This window comes from Dermatophagoides pteronyssinus, unplaced genomic scaffold (assembly GCF_027571235.1).
Source record: "Dermatophagoides pteronyssinus isolate colony J.1.1.1.1 unplaced genomic scaffold, Derpt_VIB-CSIC_2022.12 sq0024, whole genome shotgun sequence".
Lineage (NCBI taxonomy): Eukaryota > Metazoa > Arthropoda > Arachnida > Sarcoptiformes > Pyroglyphidae > Dermatophagoides > Dermatophagoides pteronyssinus.
The window spans coordinates 467,754-487,406 of NW_027461548.1; the positions used below are offsets into that span (position 1 = coordinate 467,754).

The 19,653-nt window shown below is 28.1% G+C and overlaps 9 protein-coding genes across 12 annotated transcripts in view; 3 read left to right on the plus strand and 6 right to left on the minus strand.

Annotated features, from left to right (window-relative positions):
- Window positions 1–19,653, minus strand: part of Pmi (Transmembrane protein Pmi) — a 41,676-nt gene that overhangs the window by 1,308 nt on the left and 20,715 nt on the right. The window contains exons 1-2 of one of the 2 annotated variants that reach the window (XM_075823181.1): window positions 233–248; window positions 64–159 (exon numbers count right to left, since the gene is read on the minus strand). In XM_075823181.1, the coding sequence (XP_075679296.1) occupies window positions 64–77 (14 nt within the window). In that variant the 5' untranslated portion in view covers window positions 78–159; window positions 233–248. Of the gene's footprint in view, window positions 1–63; window positions 160–232; window positions 249–19,653 lie in introns of those variants that run through there. The other variant, XM_075823182.1, reaches the window with a different exon arrangement.
- Window positions 853–2,752, minus strand: CSN3 (COP9 signalosome subunit 3). Its single transcript, XM_027346889.2, has 5 exons — window positions 2,500–2,752; window positions 2,290–2,410; window positions 1,980–2,233; window positions 1,191–1,918; window positions 853–1,116 (listed from the first exon to the last, which is right to left on the minus strand). Exons 1-5 carry the CDS (start codon window positions 2,546–2,548, stop codon window positions 892–894), a joined length of 1,377 nt encoding a protein of 458 aa, XP_027202690.2. The 5' UTR covers window positions 2,549–2,752; the 3' UTR covers window positions 853–891.
- On the plus strand, window positions 2,879–5,326 carry LOC113796563 (uncharacterized). The gene is made up of 2 exons (XM_075823151.1): window positions 2,879–3,019; window positions 3,091–5,326. Exons 1-2 carry the CDS (start codon window positions 2,940–2,942, stop codon window positions 5,114–5,116), a joined length of 2,106 nt encoding a protein of 701 aa, XP_075679266.1. The 5' UTR covers window positions 2,879–2,939; the 3' UTR covers window positions 5,117–5,326.
- On the minus strand, window positions 5,689–8,555 carry LOC113796565 (dual specificity mitogen-activated protein kinase kinase 1-like). The gene is made up of 5 exons (XM_027346862.2): window positions 7,128–8,555; window positions 6,920–7,049; window positions 6,729–6,853; window positions 6,176–6,667; window positions 5,689–6,107 (listed from the first exon to the last, which is right to left on the minus strand). The coding sequence occupies exons 1-5, from the start codon at window positions 7,947–7,949 to the stop codon at window positions 5,850–5,852; spliced, it is 1,827 nt and encodes a 608-aa protein (XP_027202663.2). The 5' UTR covers window positions 7,950–8,555; the 3' UTR covers window positions 5,689–5,849.
- Window positions 8,678–10,213, plus strand: Rpt5 (26S proteasome regulatory subunit Rpt5). The gene is made up of 2 exons (XM_075823166.1): window positions 8,678–8,837; window positions 8,895–10,213. The coding sequence occupies exons 1-2, from the start codon at window positions 8,802–8,804 to the stop codon at window positions 10,134–10,136; spliced, it is 1,278 nt and encodes a 425-aa protein (XP_075679281.1). The 5' UTR covers window positions 8,678–8,801; the 3' UTR covers window positions 10,137–10,213.
- LOC142644804 (dehydrogenase/reductase SDR family protein 7-like) lies at window positions 10,193–11,594 on the minus strand. Of its 3 annotated transcripts, none has more exons than XM_075823180.1 (2): window positions 11,576–11,594; window positions 10,193–11,176 (listed from the first exon to the last, which is right to left on the minus strand). In XM_075823180.1, exon 2 carries the CDS (start codon window positions 11,143–11,145, stop codon window positions 10,219–10,221), a length of 927 nt encoding a protein of 308 aa, XP_075679295.1. In that variant the 5' UTR covers window positions 11,146–11,176; window positions 11,576–11,594; the 3' UTR covers window positions 10,193–10,218. The 3 variants fall into 3 exon arrangements, with proteins under 3 accessions (XP_075679295.1, XP_075679294.1, XP_075679293.1); XM_075823179.1 differs by lacking the exon at window positions 11,576–11,594 and adding an exon at window positions 11,411–11,442; XM_075823178.1 differs by lacking the exon at window positions 11,576–11,594 and adding an exon at window positions 11,299–11,381.
- LOC142645815 (uncharacterized) lies at window positions 11,580–13,913 on the plus strand. The gene is made up of 3 exons (XM_075823160.1): window positions 11,580–12,573; window positions 12,643–13,400; window positions 13,488–13,913. The coding sequence occupies exons 1-3, from the start codon at window positions 11,901–11,903 to the stop codon at window positions 13,545–13,547; spliced, it is 1,491 nt and encodes a 496-aa protein (XP_075679275.1). The 5' UTR covers window positions 11,580–11,900; the 3' UTR covers window positions 13,548–13,913.
- LOC113796584 (uncharacterized) lies at window positions 14,695–16,047 on the minus strand. The gene is made up of 4 exons (XM_027346886.2): window positions 15,782–16,047; window positions 15,574–15,695; window positions 15,210–15,472; window positions 14,695–15,145 (listed from the first exon to the last, which is right to left on the minus strand). Exons 1-4 carry the CDS (start codon window positions 15,955–15,957, stop codon window positions 14,825–14,827), a joined length of 882 nt encoding a protein of 293 aa, XP_027202687.2. The 5' UTR covers window positions 15,958–16,047; the 3' UTR covers window positions 14,695–14,824.
- Window positions 17,181–19,165, minus strand: LOC113796576 (uncharacterized). Its single transcript, XM_075823175.1, has 2 exons — window positions 19,039–19,165; window positions 17,181–18,889 (listed from the first exon to the last, which is right to left on the minus strand). The coding sequence occupies exon 2, from the start codon at window positions 18,448–18,450 to the stop codon at window positions 17,347–17,349; it is 1,104 nt and encodes a 367-aa protein (XP_075679290.1). The 5' UTR covers window positions 18,451–18,889; window positions 19,039–19,165; the 3' UTR covers window positions 17,181–17,346.

Consider the following 19,653-nt stretch of genomic DNA (forward strand, 5'->3'; position numbering starts at 1 on the left):
TTTTTCAAAATGAAAATTTTTTGAATTACAAATTTGGAAAATTCATAAAATTCATCAACTTACGAATCGTCAATCATATTTTTGGGGATAGATTTTTTTTTAAAAAACAAAAGCCACCGATAGAAAAAAATGAATGGAATGTTGAATGTGGAAATGATTCTTTTCATCACACAAAATGTAGAGAAAAAATTACAATTTTTGTCAACCAAAAAAAATCATCAAATGCACTTACCCCTTTTTTTGTAGAATTTGAAGACAAAAATCAAAATGAATTTGATCCGAATCAGAAATTAATTAGATGCAACAATCACAACAACAACAACAAAACAATAATAATGATAAAAAAAGTGGTTATCCTTCGTTTTTTTGTTGTTGTTGTGGTGGTTCCAAAATATGATTTCAATTGGGAATCATTAGAATAAAGAGTTAATGAATGTAAAGAAGAAGAAAAAATGAATATTTTTTTGCTGCTGCATCCAGAAAACTCTAAACACTAAACACTAAATATCATCATCATTTGTACCACACATTCAATCGATAATCGTAATGATGATGGTGAACATTTTTGTTTGTTTCCCTAATTTTTTTTCTTTTTGTTTGACGATGTTGATATGATGATGATGATGATTATAAAATGTTGATAGCATCATAAACCAACGACGACGATAAAATTGCTAAACAACAACAACAACAACATCAACAAAAGAACAAACAAAAACACAGCTGAAAGTTGGATAATAATAAAAAAGTATAGAATCCGTTCAAATAGGACGTTTTTGCGTATTTTTTTTTTTAAAAAAAAAACATCTTTTTATTTGAAATTTTTCAAATGAAAAAAAGTAAAGATCATCAAGTGATTTTTTTGTAATTAATCAGCTTCAATACAATAAATCAAACTAAATCACCATCATTATTACGCATTTTTTGTATATATTTAGGATTAATAGCTATATCCTGATCTAATAGTTTCAATTTTTCATTCAAACACATACATTTGTTAATCTGTTCTTCAATCATTTTATACATTTGTAATGAATCATATTTTTCCGGATTATCATGAAATTCAACCATTCCATCTTTTTGATTAATCTGTGCAAATATTTCACCATTTTCAATCTTTATTTGTAAAAAGAATAACGCAAAAAAATAATTATTAATAATTCATTGGTTGATTAATTTTTTTTACTCACCATATGAAGAATTTTCTTTTCCGCTTCTTCAACATTAGGTAAATGAACACGTTGTGCCATATCTTTCAATGATAATGTCATAAATGTTTTGGTCAATTTTTGCATCTTTACTTTGACCAATGAACCGATCACCTGTTTGACAAGGCCAATATTTTGATCATCTTGATAATCATTACGATAAGTATCAAAAATATCATTCAATGTTTCAATCGAACCATTTGTATATGCAGTAATTAACATATTATATGGACCACAAAATGGTTTTACTGAACGATTTAGATAGGTATTCACCTGTTTTGCCATCAATGGTAAAACACGACCATTTTGTAATAATGAAATAAGAATATATTTCTTATATGCTTCAATCGAAATTTGTGAAATGGCCGCACCTGTTACCGATAATACCGTTTGAAAGAAAAGAAAAGCACGTTCATAATTCTGTAGAATTGAATAAATAATTCCACCATAATAATAATATGAAAGAAAATATTTAACATCATAACAATCATTTTCACGGCTTATATCGGTTATATCGATATCAAGAAATGTTAATGCAGGTTTTAAACATTTTCCAATCAATGCTAATTTCAATAGATCCGTATGTATTGATGTTAATTGTGTTGATGATTGTTGTACTTTTTGTATAGCTTTTGATAATGGATCTAAACCTTTTAATGGTTGATCATTATCCATTAGATATTCAGTTAATGAATGACATAAAGATGCAACTGGAAAAAGAAAAATTATTAGTTTCAATATGGAAAAAAAACGAAATATTGATAAACCTACAATCATTCGGTGCCTGTTTAATCTGATGTTCATTACAATCATTAATAAATTCAATTATTTGTGATATTGATTGTCTTGATGATGACGACGATGATGATAATAATGATGATGATGATTTTGTTGGATTAGCCGTAATATTATTGTTGTTACTGTTGGATGAGCTTGTTGTTGATGTCAATAAGGATGATGATGAACTTGTGACACCACCGCCATTTTGGTTATCTTTTTGTTGATTAGTTTGTTGTCGACAAAGTCTAGTGCAAAAAAAAATCAATTTTCAAATTGAAAAAAATGAAAGAAGAAAACTTACAAATATAAAATAGCGACCGTATTCTCTTGGATATCAAGATTTCGAATCAATTCATCAACAATTAATGAATTTTTAAATGATATATCACTAAATATAAACTCGGCCATCTGTGTATATTGACCTGTGTGTGTTTTTTTTGTATTGATCAAAATGATTAAATTCAAACAAAGAAATAAATAAAGAAAAAACAATAAATGAATGAAAACAAACCTTGTAATGAATGTGATCGTATGATGGTCAATAATTTATCGGTCGACATGATGTTTGATGACGATGACGATGGTGTCAATCGATCTTTAACAAAACGTAATAGATCCGTATTCGTCGATGCGAATTGTTAAATTCAAAAAAAAATCAATCAAGTTTTTTGAATTTTTGTTACCACCAAAAAAAAATTGTTGATATTCGAGGAATGAAGCATGCGAAACAGATTTTGCAAATAAAAGAAAAGAAAGACATCGAACGACAACAACAACATCATCATCATTGTTGAATTGTTTGTTCATAAATGACGGGTCAAAACCGTTTGACAATATTGTCTGATGAGAATTCGAATTTATCTCATCGCTGATGCAATCATCTGATGTCAGATTTGTTACCCATTTTTTTCTATCAATCAGATTAGTTTATTTAGAACAGAAAAATCAATCATGTCAACAAGTATAGATCAATCGATGGCAATAATGGAAATTGTTCAATCGATCAATCAGGCCATTACTTCAGATAATTTGTAAGTTTTTTTGTTTTTTTCTCATTTTCGAAAATCGTTTTTGTTTGTTTGTCGTTTTTCTTTTTGTTTAGAGCGCAGTTTAAAGAAATCATTGAACCATATGGCAATGATATTAATCAATATATTATCGAAGATGATGAATCGGATACACAAATGAATATATTGCATATAATAGCATCACGTGAAAATTCAATAGATGTTGATATTCGATCGAATATATTTCATAAATTTATCGATATTATGCGTGGTTATGATCATTTTGATATCGATTATCGTGCATCGATTGATGGTCAATATAATATGACAGCTGCACATATTGCTATTCAATGGCAAAATATATCGATGCTTAAAGCATTAATTTTTCATGGAACAGATCTTTTAATTTGTGATTGTAATGGACAAAATGTACAGGACTATGCCCGGAATGTTGGAAATGATCAATTGTTTCAATTGGTTAAACAATCTATTTATGAATCGATTGAATCACGTTTAGAATTTTCACGTCCAAATCCATATAATCATTATGATCATAATGAAAATGAAAATGATTATTATTATGCTGTACGTCGACCTGTTGCACAAGATAATGTTGATGATTATAATTATCAAATTGATAATGATGATGATGTTAATAGTTCTTTAGCTCATCAATCATCATCATCGGCAATATCAAGTATGGACTATCCAAAATCTCCATCAATTGGTCGACAAAGTTCGGCAAATCTTTCATCAATTTCACTCAATCAATTGCCGGTTGATCGTTTCAATTCGAATATATCGATTGCAACATTACCATCGGAAGCAAATTCCACATCATCATCATCGTTTCGTAGTTTTCAAGAGCTATTAAATCAAGCATTCTATCATCATCATCATCATCATTCATCACAACAAATTGTGGCCACTACCAATAATGATTCGAATATCAACAAGAATGATGATAATCATCGTAAAGATGAATCGACAATGATCAATGATAAAGATAAAAAATCTATTATCAATAATAGTTTCGAAACCGTTACTGTTTGGAAAGATGATGTTGAATTAGTTGAACATCGATACGAATCTGTTGCTAGTCCATTGAATTTAGATATATCGAATGAATCATCATCATCTACCCAATCAACTGCATCATCGATTGAAGAATTTATTTTAAAAATGAACGATACACAACTTCGACAAGAATTAAATCATGTTGGATTTGAAATTTCTGGTCCATTAAATGCACAAACACGTCGTTGTTATCAACGAAAATTTCATAAACTGTGCAAAGAACATGAACAAAAACAGCAACCCGAATCATCGGTACCAGAAATCAATGAAATATCCACAGATAATAATAATGAAATTCTTACCAAAATGGCTAATTATAATATTGAATTTGATTTGATTCGATCAAGAAAATTTCCATTCATTGAATCACAAAAATATGAAATGCAATTGATTGAACAATTTTCTACAAATAATAATTCCGAATTTTCTACATGTAAAAATGGAAAGAAAAAATTTACAATCAAATCAAATCAAACATATTTTGTTTATTTATTATTGGATCCATCAATAACAAAAAATCTACCTGCACAAGTAAATCTATTATTACGAACTTGTGATCAAACAATGATGAATAATGATGATGATTCAATGAATAAATTCAGTGAAATGATTAATGATTATAGGCTATTTTATCGATTTATATCATCAATATTTTATGTTGGTAAAGGTAAAAATGATCGTCCATATCAACATTTTATTGATGCATATAGTGAACGTATTAAACAACAACAACAACAACAATCGAAAACAACAAAATTGGATATAAAACCAAAAATCAAACGAATCTGGTCAATATGGGATCAAGGTTTAGGACCGATTTCTTTACACGATTGTCAAGGTATTACATCGGATGAAGCACAAACACGTGAAGCATTAATAATAGAAACAATTGGATTATTTAATCTAACTAATCAGATTGCCGGTACATATCGACAACGATTACAATTAAATACAAGACAAAAAAGTCTTCTTGGTACATATTTGTTGTATAAATTTTTTATCATGTATCTATTGGCTGGTGAACGACAGATTCCTATTCCTTGAAAAATATTTTTTGATTGTTCAAGGTATGATCTCAATACACACTTTCTTTCTTTTTTTTTCTTTCATTACGAATAATTCTTTTTTTTTTTGTTTAATTAAAAATTTTTGTTATTTTTTTTTGCAATTTAAATAATTCAAATAAAAACTTTAAAATAAATCGAGATTGTTTTGTTTGTTTTTTACAAGAAATTCATTCGTTTTTCGGGAAAGGGGGGAAAATGCCAACTTCCAAGTTGTCCACATGTGAATTATTGTGTTAAATAAAAGCAAAACAATTGAAAAAAATGAAGAAGTTCAAAAAATACAAACACGTGCACAGGTCACACATAAGAAAAAAACACACACACAAACAAACACACAAATTACAATAATGAATGATTGATTGATTGGAGAAAAAGTAAAGGAATATTGATTTTTTTTTGGCGCTATTTTTTTGAAAAATCCAAAGAAATTAATAATTTATATGATGATGATCTAAATTGATTGATTTTTTTTTCAAGTTTTCACTGTTTTCTGTAATGTGATTTCGATTTGGAATCGGAATTAAAATTAATTGTGAATGTCTGTCTATGTGTGTGTATGATGTGAAGAAGAAAAAAGAAATATAGGGGGGATGAAAGAATCACATTATTGTTTTTTTTTCAATTCAAAAGATGATGATTATTCGGATTCAAGGTTCAAAGGTGGTAGGCGATGATGTGCAATTATGTTTTCGAATCGATCAATCAATCAATCAGCTGCTTATATTTGTATTTGATTGTTGTTGTCGTCTAATTTGACGACTATTGCTTTCATCATCATCATTATCATTATTATTGTTATTAGAGCTGCATAAATTATTCGTCGTCGTCATCATCGATGAATCTTTTGATATATGAAACGTTGATGTTGTAACCGTATCTTGTGGTGGTGGTTTTAAATTCATCACTTTACATATCCAAGGTGCAATATCTAATTTTTCCTGTTCCGAACGTTTTATATATGGATGATTCTAGAATTTTTTTTTCGAAAAATAATATTGAATTTGAAAAAAATCAACAATAAAAAAATGACACTTACCATTAAACCATTAAGATCCGGTCGTTCACTTGGATTCTTTTTCAAACAAGAATCAACAAAATCTTTAAATTCACGACTAAATACGCTCAATGGTAATGTTGGTGGTGGATCCAAAACAATATAATCCAATTGAGCAAATATTGATAATGGTTGTACGGCTAAATAATCACTACCACCACCACCGCTTCCACTACTATTACTATGATTTGAGCCAAAATTCTGTTGTTGTGATGATGATGATGATTCTGGAATGATTGAAGGTGATGATGTTGTTGATGATGTCGAAGATGATGCTTGTTGTTGTCTTGCCGACGATGTTGTTGATGATGGATGATCTAATTTTGGATCATAAACATCACCAAATATCATACGCAATACTTTTTCATTTGGTGGTGGTATTGGATAACGTCCTAATGCCATTTCGACTACTGATAAACCAAAACTCCATATATCTGATTGTACTGAATAATCCATTCCTTGTAAACGTTCGGGCTAACAACAACAACAAAAGTATTATCATTACTTTCAATTATTAAAAAAAAAGATAACATACCGACATATAAGAACGTGTACCGACAAATGAATTGGCCATCGAATCGGTTAATTGTCGGCTAACACCAAAATCACAAATTTTTATCTCACCACGTGAATTTACCAATATATTCGATGGTTTTACATCTATGTTTTTTTTTGTTGAAAAAAATACATTTTATCATCATCAAAGATAATGTTATTTTGAATTACCTCGATGAATAATTTGATGTTTTTCACGAAGATAATTTAATCCTTTTATAACGGCTGTTGCAACTTTACCCAATATATGTTCATCAATACGGCCAGCATTTTTCAATACCAGATCAAATGATCCACCATCCTGATTTTGATGAAAAAGGGGTAAACAAATATTTAAAAATCGATAACGGAAACAAAACAAAACAACAAAAAACCTTACCATATATTCCATACAGATATTAATTTCACCATCCGAATAAAAGGCACCATAAAAACCAACAATATGTGGTGAATTACAATCATGTAATATTTTTAATTCTCTTAATATTTGATTACGTATCACAGGTTTAACTTCTAAACGAATCATTTTTCTTGCCATTATTGTTTGTGTTGGACGATGTAATACTTTACTAACAACACCACCATTACCCGAACCTAATGCATGCATTTCAATAAAATCATCGGCACTAACTAGATCACCAACTTTACGTTTGGATAATATAAATGTTTCTAATCGTATACGTTGTTGATCATCTAATTCCAATCCTTCTAATGATCGTAATAATTCATTTAGATTTGCATCTGGTTGATCAACACTAACATTATTGTTATTATTCTGATTATTTTCGGACAATTTTTTCGTTGATTTTTGTTGTTGTTGTTGATGTGGAGGATGATTACAATGATCATTTGATTCATTGTTTTTAATATTTTTTTGTACATGATTTTGATTCGTTGATTGTTGTTGTTGTCGATGGCCTGATGATTGTTGTTGTTGTTGCGATTCTAATGGAATTGATGATGATGATGATGATGGTGGTAGAAAATAACCACCATCAATATCATCATTAATGATATTATTATGGATGGCAGATGATGATGAATGATTTTTTGATTGAATTGAATCATTTAATTTCGTTGCCGTCGTCGATATATTTGTAGGATTTTTTGTCGATAATGATGATGATGAATTGGCCGTTTGACCAATTGTCGATGGTAATGTTAGGCCAAGTTTATTTTTATTATTTGCTAAGCTACTCATTTTTGCTTTGTTTTTTGGTTTTCTTTTGTCAAAAAATTCACATGAAATAACAATAATAATATCAAAGTTATCGAAGATTAAGAAAACCAAATATCAATCTGTTGATGGGCAAAAATGTTAGGATTTTTCAAACAAACAAAAACTTCAAATTCATTTTCGGTTGATAAATTGATTGATGCAAAACAAAAAACAAAAAATTCAAATAAATCAGATGATTAAAGATTTCGTCGTCGTCAAATTTACATAACTTGTAACCGAGAACTTTGGTTTTCTGGTTTTTTTTGATTAAATTCTTTTTAGGTGTTTATTTTTTTTTTTGAGCATTGTCTTCAACCATTGCCAATTTGTGTGGTAATAGTGTTGTGGTGGTGGTGGTGGTGGTGGTAGTGGCTTCAAGCACCTTTAAATGATGATGATGGTTAATGATGGGAAACCAGAATTTGGTTTTTTTTTCTGAGGATTTTTTTTTCGGTAAAGTTCATCATCATCATTATTTATTATCTTAACATTTTTTTCTTTGGTAAGTAGTGGTACGGGAATTGTTGTTGATGTTTTTTTCCTTTTACTCGGGAAATTGTATCGATCTATATATAAAAAAGATGTAATCAAAGGTTTTCTTTGATTTTTGCTTCTATTTTTTTCTTCTTTCGAATTCGTTGGGGTCTTTTCATAAAAGACGTTTTAAAACATTGTACGTTATTTATGATTAGATGATTTAAAAATGTTCGGTGTGTGATTGTTTTGCTTTGTCATTCTTGGCTTTTGTGTGTTTGTTTTGCGTCAAATTTTTCTTTTCTTGAAATATTTTTTGTTTTCAAAATCAGATTTTTGATTTGAATATCAATATAAAACATGGCTACCGATGTTAAAATGGAAGAAGTATCCGATGTAAGTTTTTATCTCAGAGTTTTTTCCAAATTAATCATTTTTTTATTATTATTTAAGGATTTACCCGAAGAAATTAATCGTTGGTCAAAAGATGAAATTACAAGTCGTACAAGATTATTGGATAATGAAATAAAAATAATGAAAAGTGAATTAATGCGTGTTAATCATGAATTAAATTCACAGAAAGAAAAAATTCGTGAAAATACTGAAAAAATTAAAGTAAATAAAACATTACCATATTTGGTATCGAATGTTATCGAATTATTGGATATTGATCCACAAGATTTAGGTGAAGAAGATGGTGCAAATGTTGATTTGGATGCACAACGTAAAGGTAAATCGGCTGTAATTAAAACATCCACTCGACAAACCTATTTTCTACCGGTAATCGGTTTGGTTGATCCGGAAAAACTTAAACCAGGCGATCTAGTTGGTGTTAATAAAGATTCATATCTAATTTTGGAAACATTACCCGCCGAATATGATTCACGTGTAAAAGCAATGGAAGTTGATGAACGTCCAACTGAACAATATAATGATATTGGTGGCCTAGAAAAACAGATTACCGAATTAATCGAAGCAGTTGTATTGCCAATGACACAGAAAGAAAAATTTGAAAAATTAGGTATATCACCACCAAAAGGTGTATTATTATATGGTCCACCAGGAACCGGTAAAACATTATTGGCTCGTGCATGTGCTGCACAAACAAAATCAACATTTTTAAAATTAGCTGGTCCACAACTTGTACAGATGTTTATCGGCGATGGAGCTAAATTAGTACGTGATGCATTTGCATTGGCCAAAGAAAAAGCACCGGCAATCATATTTATCGATGAATTGGATGCAATCGGTACTAAACGTTTTGATAGTGAAAAAGCTGGTGATCGTGAAGTACAACGTACAATGTTAGAATTATTAAATCAATTGGATGGTTTTAGTTCAAGTACAGATATAAAAGTTATTGCTGCAACAAATCGTGTTGATATACTTGATCCGGCATTATTACGTTCCGGACGTTTAGATCGTAAAATTGAATTTCCAACACCAAATGAACAGGCACGTGCACGTATTTTAGAAATACATTCACGTCGTATGAATGTTGATCAAGGTGTTAATTTTGATGAATTATCACGTTGTACTGATGATTTTAATGGTGCACAATGTAAAGCTGTTTGTGTTGAAGCCGGTATGATTGCATTACGACGTAATGCAACCGTTATTAATCATGAAGATTTTATGGATGCAATTAATGAAGTTGCAGCAAAGAAAAAAGCTAATCTTAATTATTATGCCTAAAAATGAATGAATGATTGATTGATTTTTGTAAATTTTTTTTCAAAATTGTCAAGAAATTAAAAAATTTTTAAAAACAATTTTATTATTTTTTTCTTGCATACATTTTCATGATAAAAAAATAAAGATTTGGACATAATATTCGTATAATAACAATGCTACGATGTAAAATAGGCGCTAATAAACATTCCTGATCATTATTTAATAACATTTCAACACCGATTGCAGCAACATATTCTGGTTTATAACCAGATTCAGTTGTTGAATCCATTCGACCATATTTTGATCCATCTGAATTCATTGCATTCAATGAAATATTTGTCTGTATATAACCAGGTGATAATAATGAAATTAGAATTTTCGGTGCAATTAATGATAATTCGGAACGTATAGAATCATACCATGCACGTAATGCATGTTTTGATGATGAATATGAACTACGAAATGGTACTGGTAATCGATCTTGTATCGAACTTATTGCCAATATTTTTCCATTCATATTATTGTTGATCATTGATTTGAGAATAATTTTCGTAAATGCAATATGACCAAGAAAATTTACTGTCAATAATTTTTCATCAACATCGTTAACGGTATCCAATGCTTGTGCACGACTAGAAATACCGGCATTATTAATAAGAATATCTAGTTTATATTTTTCAGAAATTTTTCTTGCTACATTTTCCGATTGTTCAACAGAACCTAAATCTAATCGTATGATATTAGGTTCGTTTGGAAAACCGTTACCAATAGCTAGAAATTCTTCTTTAACACGTTCCAATTCATCTGTACGTCTTGATGCTAATATAATATTACAACCATGTTGATAGAAAATTCGGGCAATTTCTTTACCCAGGCCAGATGATGCACCTGTTATACAAACATTTTTTCCATTCAATTGTTTCATTGCTTTATTTGTAAAACATTTAATTCTTGATCGATTTCGTAATGATCGATATATAATGATCAATAACAATGAAAGAATGGTAACAAATAATGTAAATAAATTCATTTTTCGAAAAATCCGCTGATGACAATTGTACCTGTCAATGGACAAGAAACATAAAAATTATTTTTGAACGTTAGATGGCGATAGTTTCATCTGAATTAATATTCGAATATTCGAATGTATTTTTTCGAACAAAAAAAAAAAAAAAATTCTGACATTGAAAATTTTGAAATGATTTTTTCTTTGCACAAAAAAAAATCAGAATCGATAATATTCTGCCGCATTTCTCATATGATAATGATGGTGGTGATTGTGTAAGATCATTAACCATTTTGCTTTTTTCATTCTTTTTCTTTTTTTTTTTGTCGCGGTATGAATAATCGATTCGATAGTAAATGATAAATTATTCAGATTTTTTTTTCAAAAAATGAAAATGATTTGGGTCAATAAAAATTTTCTCAAGAAAAAAAAATTTTTTTGTTCTTTTTCAAACCATTCTGATGAATGTGATAGTAAACAACTACAACAACAATTTAGACTGATATTGATGGCAAAAAAACAAAGTCGATAAAAAATTTCATTATTATGTAACAAAGTCAAAGTTGTTGTTGTTGTCTGAATGAGAATTAAATGATTGTTTTTTATCTCTTCTCTGCCTGAAACGACGACAACAACAACACCCGATGATGATGGTAACGATAATCGGAATTTAAATTCTTCCGATTTTTTTCCCACTCGATAATTTCATTCAACGAATTTTGGTGAAACCTGAAAAAAAGAAAAGAAAAAATTTAGAACGAAACAAAAAATATTTTCATATGAAAACCAACAAACATTTCATGTCTATATTCACCGTTGGTGACATTAATCATGTCAAAATGGATTTGAAAATTGAAAATAAAATATCCAAACAACAACAACAACAAATAAGTGGATTTCCAACATGGATTGAACGTACAAAATGGGATCATTTACATCCATTAATAAAATTATTTATTCCAATAAAAAGTTTACAATATTATAATGATTATTATCGTTTTATTCGTATTGTGCATCGTTGTAATCGAATAAATGGAAAATTATTGAATGAAAATTTATATAATCGATTATATCGATTCTATCAAACAATGGTTACTGTACAATTATTGAAATTCGTTCATCTAATTATACTTTATCTATCAAGAAATTATACTGATAATATGATCAAAGTTTTGCAAGGTGATTTATCCGATCTATTTCAAATGAATCAATTTATACAATTATTAACAGCATTTCCAATGATGTTGGGATTGAAAAATTTTGAACAACTTTTTATTCGTCCATTTCATATTGGTAATTTTATATTATCGGATCTTTTATTTTCAAATAATCATCCAGAACAAAGATATTTTATGCAACCATATAAAATTTATAATTATTCAGCTATTAATTGTTTAAAATGGATTGGTTGGTTTTGTACAAATAGTGTACAGATTTTTATACCAATTTTACGTAAGTTTTTGTTTTGTTTTTTCATTTTCTTTAGAATTATCTTTTTTCTTTTAAATCCGTAATAATTAGACATAATGACAATGGTACTTTTCTGTACTGAAATTGAATATCTAATCGAAAATCGACATTATTTTCATCTGGATGATCTAACATCATTATATTCGATTATAATATTATTATTATTAATATTGCTTATAATAATTGTTACAATTATTGGTCATTGGTTAATATTTTTCTTTATAAATACAACCGTTTTAATGGGTTGTCAGGTTATAATGACAATATTTTTCTTATGGGTACGTTTATGGCAAGCTGAACGTTATTTGCGTTCAATAATGAAAAAATCTGATATTTATACTGTACAATGTTCATTGAAAAAATTTATAAAATTTCAACGACAAACATTAATGTTTATATTTATGGCTGATAAATTTCATAGTAAATCATTTTTATGGATAATGTTTATAACATTACCAATAAATAGTTTTGCTATTAATGAATTAGTTAGTGGTTCAGCAACAAAATCTATAATATTATTATTAGCATCACATGAATGGGTTATAATATTTGGTTTACATTTATTAGTGGCAAAAATTAATGAACGTATTTATTTATCAAATAAATCAATGTTTGGTTTATTAACAAGAAAACGTCGTTGTTTAGTTCAACAACAAACAAATAGTGGTAATGGTGGTAATGATAGTAAAGATCATTCATTTCGTTTAAATTTACAATGTAATTATTATCTACAAACAATGTATACTGAAAATCGTTATGGTTTTACATATGGATCAATTTGTTTAGTTTCGATTCAATCATTTGTAATGGTAAGTGGTTGTAATTTGTAATGTTTTTAAAAAAAAAAATTAATTAACAAATTTCAAAAATTAAAAAATCGTTTTTTTCAATTACAGTTAACCATTGGTTATGTTGAAGGAACATTATTTATTTATAAATTATTTAATAATATTTGATCGATTCATTCATTCATTTACCATCATTATTATTATTATCGTTATATTTATAATTTTTATTGATAAATAATCGTATCCGTGTACCAATCGACCAAATAAACATTACATGAGCAATAATCATAATCCATGAATTAATATTTGCTAATAATCGATACAATCGATAATCATCATTATCATTATAATTATAATATGGCCAATATCGTCGAAAACGTCCACGTTCATAATAATGAAATTTGGAAAATTTTAAAACAAAAATAATGAAAAATAATACACTCAACCAAGCCGAAATAGTGTATATGATTGTAATGATAAACATTGATAATGGTTTTGTTTCAATATGGCCATAATCATACAATTTTTTTGCTAAATAACACTGTTTTGTTTTGAAACAAAAAAGAAACAAAAAAAAATTTTAGATAAAATAAACCTTGTTTTTTGGTCGTTTTGTTTGTTTACCATAATAAACATATAAACAGTTGTACAAAAATACATCAACAAAACACCGATTGAATGAATGATTAGCTGTTGATTTGAATGAAAATTTAACCAAATTAATGTACCGATTATTGATAGAATTGCAGCAATTAATGCAAAATGATTTTGTTGTAATAATTTTTTCAATTGTATTTCATTATTATTATTATCATTTTGATTCAATTGAATATTTTGAAAATAAAATTTCAATTGTTTATAACGATAAACAATAGTTATGATGAATAAAATGATTAGAATATGATTGATAAAGGAAAAATAACCTGGGAATAATCGACCAAAATTACCAATATCAGTTATATATGGTGGAATCGATGAATGATAATTCGTGTAAACAATAAAATAACCGACCAAAATATTAAATAACCACAGAAAACCATAAATCATTGGTAAAATCCATAGAAAATAATGCCATTTTTTCGTTTTGTTGGACATTTTTTTTTTTGTTTGTTTGTTGTTGATGAACATTGGATGTCATTTGATTCGTTAAGATTTACAAATGATGAAAAAACAAACGAAGAAAAACGATCCAAAACTTACTAAGGTGTGTCAAATGATGACGACAGTCATCATAATTATCAATGAATAATCATCATTGTCATCCAGAGAAAAGCAACCATAGGTTATAATCTTGTTCATTTTTGACAACAAAAAATGAAAACAATGAAATTTTTTAATTTTATTCATAAAGGTAAAATGACAAAAAAAGGAACAAGGTGATTTTTTCAAAAAGATTCGAATGTAACAAAATGTGAATGTAGTGGTTCGATTAGTTGATTATTATATTAGAACATTATCTGATTCCAGCCATGAAATAAACGCATACGACGACTAATCGAACATAAAAATGGAATATACATTATAATACCGATCCATTGTGAAATTGTTGATACTAGATGCCAATCATAACCATCCATATTTGATAACCAAAATAAACGTAAACGATTATTCATAATATCATCGGATGATTTTAATTGTGTAATCGATACAACACCGGCAATGATTGAAACAATTGCTGCAATAGTATGAATAATTGCCGAAATATACATTGTTATTGGTTTGGATTCAATTTCACCATAATCATATAATTTTCGACTCAAATGACACTATATAACATAGAAATTATATATAGTGATTAATTATTAGACTATGACGATTTGTAAAACTTACCATTATAAACATATAGACAATAGTGAATATAATGAATATTGATAAAGCAATCCAATGAATAATAAAATGTTCAGACATACGAAACGATCCCATTGTAATTGCAGCAAAAATCAAAATAAAATTCAATAAAAATGAACAGAAATTTCTTTTCTGTAATTTTACCAGGATTTTTTTTGCATGTTTATTATTATTTGTTTCTTTTTCAAATCCACTGATTAAATATAATGATATTTGTTTATAACGACAATATGTTGTTATTATAACTGTGGTAGGGAGGGAAGGATAAAAAAACGATAAACAAAAAGAAGAACGAATTAATCGATACAATCGATATTATTATTATATTCAATGAATTTATATTTACAAAGAAATGAAATGATTGTAATAAATTCAGTAAAATAGCTTGCATATGGTTTTGTTGAACCTAAATCACTTGGATATGGCCATATTGGTTCAATCATTTCGTTGGTTGTCAGGTAAGCATAACTATTTTAAAGATTCAATTAAAAATGTGTGGATTAATTGATTTGATCATCGATTATCGATTTTTTTAATAAAAACATTGGTTTTACCCGATAATTAAATTCAATAGAATGAATAATACGGCCAATAATGGTATAATCCATAGATATTGTTTAAATTGACGATGCATTTTTTGCATCTTTGATAAATCATAATCACTCATACTGGATTCGGAACTTGAACGTGAATTTGAACCAGTAGCACCAGCAGTAGCACCAGCAGCCATTCAAAAAAAAAAAAAAAAAAAATTCAAACAAAACAAATATTCGCAACAACGAGAAAAAAAAAAATCGATGATGATGCTCAAAAATCAAATGAATGAATGAATTCGAATCTAGCCACAGGCTAAACATCAAACAACGATGATTATTATTATGGGCATTTACAATCACCATTTTGAACAACAAACAACAACAACAACAATTTTTTGGAATAACCAAACAAGGCGTCAACGTTCAAACATTCATTCGATTCAATTTGAATACATCTCATCATCATCATCATTATAGCCATATAAACATTCGACAATGATGACGATGACGACGACGACCACACGTATTATTATTACATATGACAGGTGTGTGTGTGTGTTTGTTTGTGATGATCATTGGAAACAAAAGATTCACCATTATCATCAAACATCATCATCATCAGACAACATTGATCGTGATCATTAACGATGGAAGAAAAAAAAAATTGAATAACCTTGTTATTTATGCTTTTGTGCCAAGCGCAAACAAACAAAAACAATTTTCATTTTCACAATTAGCTTCCGATTCTGTTTCGAAGCCAAATTTTACCTGGTTTTACACATACACACCACATACACAGAGAGATAATGATCATCGCATTATCATCATCGTTTTTTTTGTTTGGCTAATTTTCATAATAATCCATAATGCAGGCCTACCTGGCTAAAAATGGACAAAAAAAACTCCTACACACAAACATATTCTCTTTTCTTCTTCTTCTTTTTTTTCAATAAAAACTTGAACATCATCGAATTGAATTTGGAAAAAAACTGACATAAATTTTGCAAAAAAAAAATGTCCTTGAGAAAAAAAAATGAAAAGGCGCCATTATTATGATTATTATTATTATTTTTTTTTTTTTTTTTGAGAATGAATGTTCGCTCGTTGGTGTTGTTTTTTGAATTGAAAACTTTCTGAATGCAAATGATGTGTGAATTGACTACCAATCTTTCTCTCTCTCTCTCTCTCTCTCTTTCAAATCGCTTGGTAGATTCGAGGTCAGCCGCTTTAAAAAAAAAAATCTTTTTTTTTTCTTTTTTTTTGAAAATTCCGATGATTCATAAGAAATTTTCAAAAAAAACATTCAAAAATAAACTTTGAATTGAAAAAACATCGTTTATCTATCGATCGATCGATAAGTGTTTTTGTTTTGTTTTGTCAAGTTTTTTTTCTTAACCAAAAAAAAAACCGAAGGCCATTTTGTAATCAATAATTAATTTATTCAAAAATTTCAAAAATTTAAATGAAAAAAAAACAAAACAAAACAAATGTATGTTTTTTATATGTACACCGGATATTGAAATCATTTTTCTCTTAATTTTAATCCTTTGCTTCGTTTTTGGGGGGGGGAATTTCTTTTTTTTTCATCTGATTGTTGTCAATGTTGATGATGGCTGAATTGTTGTCGATGATGTTGATGTTGAACAACCAACTTGTTGTTGTTGTGAATGTTGTTGTTGTTGTTGTTGTTGTAAAAGTTCATCTTGAATTCTTTGCTGTTCACGTAATACAACATCATAACTTGGTGGTGAATCATTTTGATTCATACGATTTAATGCTGATGGTGATTTTGTTGGATCCAATTGCATTGTTGATGATGATGATGGTGATGAAATATTACGACGTAAACGTCGATTTATTCTTGATGCCATTGTTGATTGTTGATTATTTCGGTTAGAATTTGATGAATGTTGTGTTGATGATGATGATGATGATGATGATGATCGAAATAAACGATGACCAACATAAGCAATAATAACAATCATTAAACACATTGGTAATAGGAAAAAAGGCATCATTAGAAAACTTGAAAATGTTGGTCCAACATAAATACATTGTAATGTATGAGAATTTTCCCGAGAATCTGGATTACAAATACAATGTGAACGGCCAGAATGTTTTGAACGATGACAAATACGATAAAAATCAGAAAATATATGACAACGTTCATGACTATGACAATCTTCAGGTTTTTGTTTACAATGTGTCCATTGTTCATCTGGATAATGATTTGGTCGACAAACATATAAACCATTACGACAAACTAATGATTGTTTATGTAATTCATGTTCATTTAATTGATAATCAACATCATCATTTAAACATGATTGTCCTAAATATGATACACAACGTTGTCGTTTTGGATGAAAAAACCAACCATGTTGACAATCATTACATTTCAATGTTGTTTGATTACATTTTCTATTTGGATCAATTTCATTTGAACAATCTTGATCTTGTTGACAATTTAAACTTTTACATTGATTTTTTTCATGATCAAAACCATTTATACATAAACATTGATAATTATAACAAATTAATGTTTCATTTTGACAACCATCTAATGTTGGATTACAATAGGAACCAAGTTTTTTTGTTGTTGTTATTGTTGTTGATTCATTTGCATTTACCATGATGATGGTAGCCATCATGATCAAAATGATAGCCATCGATGATGAATAATTCATGTTTCTTCAATGATTGATTGAAAATCGATCAAAAAAAAAAAAAATATATGATTTTGGATTTGGAAAAATTACTTGTTTGTTGAATGGATCAACAATAATGATTAGCTTTTTTTTCTTTTAGTGGTTAGTTTTCTGGTTACAGAGTGTTTGTTTTTGTTTTTTTTTCCGATGAAAATCACACAAAAAATGTATCAAACAAACAGATCTTTTGATTTGAAAAAAAAACTGTATCAAACAAACAATATTGTTGGTCGGTGGCGTTAATTTCTATTATTTCAAAACCTCGATACGAAATGAACGATAAATGTACCGATGTTTGTGTTTGTGAGCTTCGATATCGATTGATGATTGCTTTATTTTTTTGAAAAAGCCAATTGAGATTTTTTTTATACTTTACTTTTTCATTTTTATTCTTTCATCATCAGCATTTTGGTTATCACTAATGAAAACAAAGAAAAAAATAATCAATTTTTTTCGTATCCATATCGTTACTAATGATAAAAAGATAATAAAAAATAAAGCAAAATTTTAATCCGTATGCTTTGTCTGTTGCTGTGTGTGTGTTAGTGTTTTTTTCAAAACAAATACCTGAAATAGATGTTTTTTTTTTCTTCTTCTTCTTCTTTGAATTTCAATTTCCCAATGAAATAATACAATAATCATCCTGTGTGAATTGGATCTCGAGATATGATTTTTTTAAAATCAAATAATAATAATAAAATTCATTTGATGATGACGTTTTTTTGGTTTGCGTTAATTAAGTTGTTTTGATTTTTGATTTAATCTCTTCAAGATCAAGATTATTATTATTTTTTTTGACATTTTTTTTTTGATATTGAACTTGACAATGATGATGATGATAAAATTGAATATTAGCCAAATTAATTATAATGATAATTTTGCATTGTACCGATAAAAATTTTATGATGATGACGGTGGTGGGTGATGATAATTTTAATTACAATCACCACCACCATAAACAATATCAGGTTATCTTTTTCGGTGATCAAACAATAAGGATCTTTTTTTTTCTTCTTTTTTTTGGTAAAAAAAATCATTCGAAACCGTTCATCGCAAGCGCAATTCGAATGATTCTTGATTTGCTCGATTTTTGTTTGTTTTCCAAATCAATCATATCGGGTACGGAAGAAAAACAAACATTGTTTTTTCTTTTTGTTGTTGTTGTTTACCTCTTTATCGATA

Coding starts and splice junctions, on each gene's coding strand:
- CSN3 (XM_027346889.2), bottom strand. CDS start 2,548: ATGTCGACCGATAAATTATTGACCATCATACGATCACATTCATTACAA. Junction 2,234..2,289: donor ACGGTCGCTATTTTATATTT/GTAAGTTTTCTT, acceptor TTTTTGCACTAG/ACTTTGTCGACAACAAACTA. Junction 1,919..1,979: donor TAAACAGGCACCGAATGATT/GTAGGTTTATCA, acceptor TTCTTTTTCCAG/TTGCATCTTTATGTCATTCA.
- Rpt5 (XM_075823166.1), top strand. CDS start 8,802: ATGGCTACCGATGTTAAAATGGAAGAAGTATCCGAT. Junction 8,838..8,894: donor AAATGGAAGAAGTATCCGAT/GTAAGTTTTTAT, acceptor TTATTATTTAAG/GATTTACCCGAAGAAATTAA.
- LOC113796563 (XM_075823151.1), top strand. CDS start 2,940: ATGTCAACAAGTATAGATCAATCGATGGCAATAATGGAAATTGTTCAA. Junction 3,020..3,090: donor GCCATTACTTCAGATAATTT/GTAAGTTTTTTT, acceptor CTTTTTGTTTAG/AGCGCAGTTTAAAGAAATCA.
- LOC113796565 (XM_027346862.2), bottom strand. CDS start 7,949: ATGAGTAGCTTAGCAAATAATAAAAATAAACTTGGCCTAACATTACCA. Junction 7,050..7,127: donor ATATCTGTATGGAATATATG/GTAAGGTTTTTT, acceptor CATCAAAATCAG/GATGGTGGATCATTTGATCT. Junction 6,108..6,175: donor CGGATCTTAATGGTTTAATG/GTAAGTGTCATT, acceptor AAAAAATTCTAG/AATCATCCATATATAAAACG.
- LOC142645815 (XM_075823160.1), top strand. CDS start 11,901: ATGAAAACCAACAAACATTTCATGTCTATATTCACCGTTGGTGACATT. Junction 12,574..12,642: donor GATTTTTATACCAATTTTAC/GTAAGTTTTTGT, acceptor CGTAATAATTAG/ACATAATGACAATGGTACTT. Junction 13,401..13,487: donor CGATTCAATCATTTGTAATG/GTAAGTGGTTGT, acceptor TTTCAATTACAG/TTAACCATTGGTTATGTTGA.
- LOC142644804 (XM_075823178.1), bottom strand. CDS start 11,366: ATGCGGCAGAATATTATCGATTCTGATTTTTTTTTGTGCAAAGAAAAA. Junction 11,177..11,298: donor ATCATTTCAAAATTTTCAAT/GTCAGAATTTTT, acceptor GTCCATTGACAG/GTACAATTGTCATCAGCGGA.
- LOC113796584 (XM_027346886.2), bottom strand. CDS start 15,957: ATGGCTGCTGGTGCTACTGCTGGTGCTACTGGTTCAAATTCACGTTCA. Junction 15,473..15,573: donor TACAATCATTTCATTTCTTT/GTAAATATAAAT, acceptor TCCCTACCACAG/TTATAATAACAACATATTGT. Junction 15,146..15,209: donor TTGTCTATATGTTTATAATG/GTAAGTTTTACA, acceptor TATGTTATATAG/TGTCATTTGAGTCGAAAATT.
- LOC113796576 (XM_075823175.1), bottom strand. CDS start 18,450: ATGAATTATTCATCATCGATGGCTATCATTTTGATCATGATGGCTACC.